This window comes from Vespula pensylvanica, chromosome 13, assembly GCF_014466175.1.
Source record: "Vespula pensylvanica isolate Volc-1 chromosome 13, ASM1446617v1, whole genome shotgun sequence".
Classification (NCBI taxonomy): Eukaryota; Metazoa; Arthropoda; class Insecta; order Hymenoptera; family Vespidae; genus Vespula; species Vespula pensylvanica.
This window is the reverse complement of record NC_057697.1, coordinates 4,284,862-4,291,752: the sequence shown is the minus strand read 5'-3', so window position 1 is coordinate 4,291,752 and position 6,891 is coordinate 4,284,862. Positions and strand designations below refer to the sequence as shown.

General features: G+C 27.1%; 1 protein-coding gene across 3 annotated transcripts in view; it reads left to right on the top strand.

The window, feature by feature from the left end:
- LOC122633791 (estradiol 17-beta-dehydrogenase 11-like) overlaps positions 1 to 6,891 on the top strand; it is a 23,321-nt gene that overhangs the window by 12,834 nt on the left and 3,596 nt on the right. Inside the window, exons 2-7 of one of the 3 annotated variants that reach the window (XM_043822143.1) lie at positions 656 to 780; positions 1,338 to 1,448; positions 2,187 to 2,348; positions 2,451 to 2,533; positions 2,612 to 2,728; positions 2,872 to 3,001. The exons of the other annotated variants lie outside the window; for them this stretch is intronic. Coding sequence (XP_043678078.1) covers positions 656 to 780; positions 1,338 to 1,448; positions 2,187 to 2,348; positions 2,451 to 2,533; positions 2,612 to 2,728; positions 2,872 to 2,986 — 713 coding nt within the window. The 3' untranslated portion in view covers positions 2,987 to 3,001. Of the gene's footprint in view, positions 1 to 655; positions 781 to 1,337; positions 1,449 to 2,186; positions 2,349 to 2,450; positions 2,534 to 2,611; positions 2,729 to 2,871; positions 3,002 to 6,891 lie in introns of those variants that run through there. 3 annotated transcript variants of the gene reach the window in all.

Below are 6,891 nucleotides of genomic sequence, written 5' to 3'. Positions count from 1 at the left end.
AGCTTAGTGAAGCATGGTGCAATTGTTGTTATTTGGGATATCAATCAAAAAGGTTAGTTGATTTTGTTATTTTACATTATTTAAAAAGTTTTTTAGTCATTCAAAATTATATATTAAAAAGAAATCCATGGTAAATTACGATACAAACATTCATATATAAAATCTGTTTGTATTTGTATTTATTTTATGATATATTAGTTTCGTTTGTTTAAACAGTAATAAATCATGAGACTTTGAGACCATATTATCATAATTACGAATGTACGAATGTACGAATAAGATATAATCATATAAATTTTGACACGAAAATGTTTTCTCTTCGTAAGTATTTTCGTAGAAGATTCAGTGAGAGTGAAGGAATCAAATTTTCATCTTACTTCTATTATTAGCACAATTACTTCTAATTTCTTCCTAATAATGTTTTCACTTATCAATGATAACATATCGAATAAAAAGGTCTAGATATATTTAATATCATTTATCAAACGACAAATGTACAAAATTTATTCATTAGTTCCGCCGAGTCAAATAATTAAGAGCAATTGCGATAATCAAACTGGAAACGTGGAAGTTTGAAAATAATACACGATTAGAGTAAGCATACAAGGGTTATCTTTAATCCGTAAATGTTTGATTTCTTTTTATTATTTTTCAGGTATGGACGAAACGATGAAGTTAATAAGAGCTGCGGGTGGTATTTGTTACGGATATATTTGCGATATTCGTAATCGCGAGAATATTTATAAAATGGCTCAACTAGTTCAAGAGGAAGTTGGTCAGGTGAAATGACATTCGAAACGTCGTTAGATATTTTTCTCTAGTGCGATGTAGCTTATTTTTTTCTTGAGATTTATCGATAGGTTTTGAAGTGTAAGCATTATCGAATCTAACGAGAAAATTGCTTAGAAAGAGATAATAACTACTTTCTAATGTCGGAGAAATTTCGTCGTACCGTTTTTGTAGCGTTCATCGTAACTAAAGAATTGGTTACTTTCACCTACATTTCGATGACTTTTAGTTTTATTTGTGCGAATAAATACGAATCTCCCATATAAGTATGATTTCTTTATTAAAATTATTCCAATATTTCCGGCATATGATTCTTCAGATTACTATTATATTTTATCGCGTTATCATCAGTTACTCTCAAAATTTCGCGATATTTTCTTATTTTTTCAATTACTGCTTATTTTTTCAATATCAATGAATAATATTTTGTAGTGAAGTATCGCACAGTCTTGTTTGGCTCATAGCTAGTCGGATAATAGTTATTTAACTCTACGCTGTCATATATCCATGATAGAATATGTATTTTCGCGTCCTTTGCTAATTTGTAGGTAACTATCTTAATTAATAATGCTGGAGTGGTAAATATTGGAATTTTCTGGGAAACTCCGGATGATCTTCTTAGTCATCTAATGGAAGTAAATATCATGAGTCAATTTTGGGTAAGTAAAACTATAATATATTCCATATACATTCAATTGTAAATGAATTCATTTAGTATTACTGTTTTGCATTCAAATCAAACGAATTTAATATTACTCTTTGATTATGTTGCGTATTAATAAAAATGCAAATCGTGTGCCACGTCGGATTACAGTTTCGAATAAATAAAGTGATCTATGAATGTAGTGCATGGGACACTGTAATGATTTTTTTCTTCTTTTGGTTGCAAAATGATCTGTTCTGTTTTTTCTTCTAAATTGATCTTTTCTTATTGTTCTTCTTTCAAGTTTTTTGAACACTTTGAAAGTATCATGAGAACTACACAAACAAAGCAAGTTTTATATATTGTTCGACATGTTTTTTGAGTGAATCTATCTCAACTATATTCTCTCATTTTTAACGATTCAGAAAATGTAAATTCAGGTATTTTGAATATTCAAATGTTTCTCAATGAAATCATTTGAATTTAATCGCTCTATATAATAACTGTACTAATGTAAACTTAGATCACTTAATGCATCGACTTATTGATTTGCTGAATCTAGTTGCCCAAGAATCTACGAAAATCTAATTTTAATTATCTATATAAATCAAGTACAACATTATAAGATAATCAGTTTTTTATATATATGTAATCGGGCCGTGGTAAGTGATAATAATGCAATACGAAAATTTATTACGACGATATACATTCCTACCGAATTCGTATAGTCTTGTAATAAAAGAATTTTTTTTAGACAGTGAAAGCATTCCTTCCGGCGATGATGGAGAGCAATAAAGGTCATATTGTGAACATAGCGAGTATAGCCGGTCTCGTTGCGTTACCGCTAGTCGTAGATTATTGTACGTCTAAGTATGCAATTGTTGGTTTCAGTGAAGCATTACAGAAGGAATTAAACGTATGCATTTTACTTTATTTAATATCTTCAATTGTAATTAGAAGTAGCAATTGATACACTGTGTTTTTGTTTCTAATTCTTTTTTTAAATGTTTTTATTTAGTTGCATAGATATAAAATTAACACCACTGTAGTGTGTCCAACTTTCATCCATAGTACGAGTATCTCTGCGGATAAATATTGTGGGTATGTATATTTAGTATCTGTAGATTTAGTTTGTGAATAAATATGTATGATATGTATGATAATAAATATCCGTTCCAGGAATTTGCCGATTCTCAGTCCGCAAGAAGTTGCAGAGAGTATTGTAACTTCTATACGATGTAACAAAGAGTTCGTTTTGTTGCCAAGTTACATTCGCCTTCTACTATTTTTAATATGGTATAATAGATATCTTCGATAAACATTACCTGCACATTCATAATTCTTTTTTTTTATTATTATTTTTTAATATTTAATAACATTATTTAATAACATTAATATTTAATAACAATATTTAATAATATTATTTAATAAAATTTCAGGATGTTGCCACGGAATTTCTTTTCTAAGGAAACACTTTTGAAATTGGGGATTGATACAACTAAATTTGAGTCAATAAAAAATCTAAGAGAAAATCAAAGTTCAATAATGAACTAAATGTATATTTACAGAAAGTAAAGTGTATATATATATATATATATTGAATATCGTAATGTACAACGACTATAATTATAAACATGCTTTTATATGTTTTCACTTTACATAGATATTATACGAAATTTATATTTCTGTCGTACGAAAAATATTGGAAAGAACAAAAGTTTATATTATAATATTAATTTTACATGATTGTCGATTTTTATTTTTATTTTATAGATATATATATATATATGTTTTGCAGATTAAGAAGTTAAATTAACGTTCAGTACAAATTGAATTTGGTATGTCTCCGAGAAAGGACTGATTACTATCTTATCAATAGTTGGCACATTTTTCTAATTCTCAGGCTCATAATTTTTATTACCACATAAAATGAATGATATGGGATAACTCCACGATTTTAAAATTGTATCAGTTCATTTAGCACCGTTTGTTATTCTCCAATAAAACTAGTTTCATTTACTCCAGTAGTTCTTCACTTACATCATTCTTTCAGGCTACAGTCTCATTTATATTATCAAAGAGAGATTCATGTAAAAGTAAGTAATATCGTAAAAGCGGTGGAGAATGGTTATTGTTAAATATTACGATCACATCTGAATATTACGTTTGGTAATAAAACTTATTAAGTGCCTCGATTTATGAATTTTTCTTCTTTTGATATGAACATTACTGCATTGATCATCATATATGTATATATGTATATATATATATATATATACATACATATATATATACATATATATATGTATGTATACATAGATATGTGTATTTTTTCTAAAAGCTTAATAGAAGAAATGTGAAGAAAGAATTTTCACGATAAAAGAAAAATATATAAATTGCATTGTAAATCATAATAATCTTTTCACTGTTAACGATTCAACCAGTAATATAATTTGCTCCGTTCGATTATAATTTTTTTTGAGATTTAAATAAACTTCAAATATATGTCTATGCATGTCTATATATGTACATATACATATGTATATAAAAGTTTCCTAATTTCTGTTTAGGAAAAAATGCATGTTGATAGTAGCGATATATGATGATCAAACCGTACATAGTATTTCATACTTATTTAGATTATATACATACTCCTTACTTCTTAAAAAGAATTAAAATAGAATAATCACGACATTGTCGGATAAATAATGAGCAATATTCAATAATAAATCCCCATATCAAAGTAAAGACGAATTTAAAATGAAGCGAAAATGAGAAATATGTCAATATAATTGAAGAAGGTTGGCGGGGTTAACAGTATCTAATCTTAGGCCATTATTCGAATTCTAACTCATACGGTTTGAATACTCTATGAAATGAAAATTTAAGAACTAACGATAAGCGTAAAAATTCATTATACCGAAGAATGTAAAAACTACTTTATGGGAAACCTGTCTTCGCAATTTACATTCGTTTCCAACTTGTTTTAATTTCCTGTTCAAGAAAAAAAACTTATCTTTCGAATGAGTTCTACATCATTTAATTTGAATAGAAATATCGATCAAGGAAACTTATGAAGTTAATTCTTAGAAAATATTGCATATTGATGCATTTGTATCGTCATTCTATCTTATGTTGAAAAACTAAAATGGTATGCGTTATGATTAACATAGTAATGATTAACTTTTCTAAGTCGATTGAATTTGCTTTTTGCCACCATAATTTGGCTATATTTTAATCAATTCCGAGCATAGGACAATTAAAGACATAAGCAATGAAAGAGACAAGATCCACAACTTATTTTATATATATTAATTTTCTCTGCCGTTTCATAGGATAATTCATTATTTTGATTTGACTTTAAAGAAAGGATTTTCAATTTCGTGAATATCCTGAATCATCGATTTCGTTTTTAGAATGGTCTAAATATTAAATTTCATCGTTTGTTTTCTTTATTTATATAATATATATAATATTAGAATTTTTTATCTCGACTGATATTAATTATTAATTATTAATTAATGTGTATTATTTTGTACTGTGTTTGTTATGTGTATTTATTATGTTCACACATTTCCATTTGAACAAAGTTGATATCTATAGCTCAGTTAGATTTTCATTTATTTTAAACATCATAGGAAAGATCTTAAAAATGAATACTGTGAGATTCATTATTATTGTTCAAAATTTCCATCATTATAATTATATAATATGAAGATTCGAGAAATAATATTATTTAACTATGGTATCTTTTTTTAGATATATTTATTATAAAAGATTATTCACAAACGTTGCAAAATTATATTATTATAATAGTTGTATTATATACACTATTTCTTCGATTTTTCTTAAGCAGTTATATACTACACACACACACCTACATACACACCTACATATGTGTGTACAAACAGAAATCAAAATACTTTATATCATTTAATTTAGTTTAATTTAATTTTCTCAACAGTGGCTCCTCGTGTTATTATTATTGTTCTATTGCTCTATGAGCAAAGTTTAAAGATAGAAAGAGATAGAGAAAGAAAAAGAGAAAGAGAAAGAGATATATCAGTCTGTTATGAGTTATATTAAAAACATCGAAAATTACTTATTTATATAAAAATAATTTTTTATTGGATATTCAGTCGTTTCCTAGAAATGAAACATTTAGTTTATAATAATTAAAATAAGAAATAATAAGTCACGTATCAATTCGAATGAGATACATATTTTTTACATAGAACATTCACAGTTGTTTCTGATCTTGTTATCGTTGTTTGACAATGTTTGAAATTTTTAAATTGAATTTTTCATGCAGAAATGTGATTGAAGGCCGTAATTGTTCACGATGTAAATTTAAATTAAAATCAAAAATATTAATATTCTTTAATAATTATATTTCATTTATACGATCATAATCTTTTTCAAAAAGTGCTGAATTCATACCTTATAATCTACATTACTTATCACCATATTTTACTCTGTCTCTTTCTCTTTCTTACGCATGAATACTTTTTTACCTTTTCCCCTTTCTCCCTTTTTCTCTTTCTCTCTTTTTCTCTATCTCTCTTACTGCTCTTATTTATCTTGTGTGCAGAGAGAAAATAAAAACATTCAGCTTATTCTTTATCTGATTCTCCCTTCTTTTATCTCTCTTTATGAATTCAATTATTTGTAATATATTCATTCTACATTCTCGGCATTAAACATGTACACAAAAATTAAAAATTAATTGATTCAAGAGGTATATATTGTATATTATTGTAATGTCTTTTTTCTAGAACCTTCACTGCAAGGATATCCCCACCATACATTTGGCGATATAGGGTTATACGAGCTCACCTCGATCAGAATTCAGTGTGTTGACGACCATAGGGAGAAGAAGAGTAGGTCCTTTCCAAAGTGAGTAATTATTGACCATTTGGACAATATAGTGCCGTCGTTTATTTATCTTCTCTCTTTTATTTCTATTATCTTGGAATAGGATCTGTCGACCATTTATTTATTTACATAAATAATATGATTCCTTGGAATAATTTTCTTTCCGCGCGTTGGTATTATTCTTAATAGTTAACTTCGTAACAGGTACGCAGTGTAGACAGGTTTGTAACTACACGCCAGCTGTTATTCGAAGTGCATTTTGTTTTAATTATCGATAATTCATTTAATTCACCAATTTAAATGACTGTTACATCTGAAGACTACTAATTCATATTGGGTTCAGGATTCAGCATTATGCAATAAGTTCGTTTCCGAATATAATAAATAAATTATGTATATTTTTTTTATGAGTCGGTATATGGTAATCGAAAAGATAATTTTTAGATATAGAGTAAATTTTAAATACAGAATATATTCTTAAGTTAAAAATAAAAACGTATCTTCTATGAATTTGTTAAAGTGAATGTAGGAAACGTTCGTGGAAAAAAGTTGACATGGGACCATGAACTTATTCGAAGTATAAT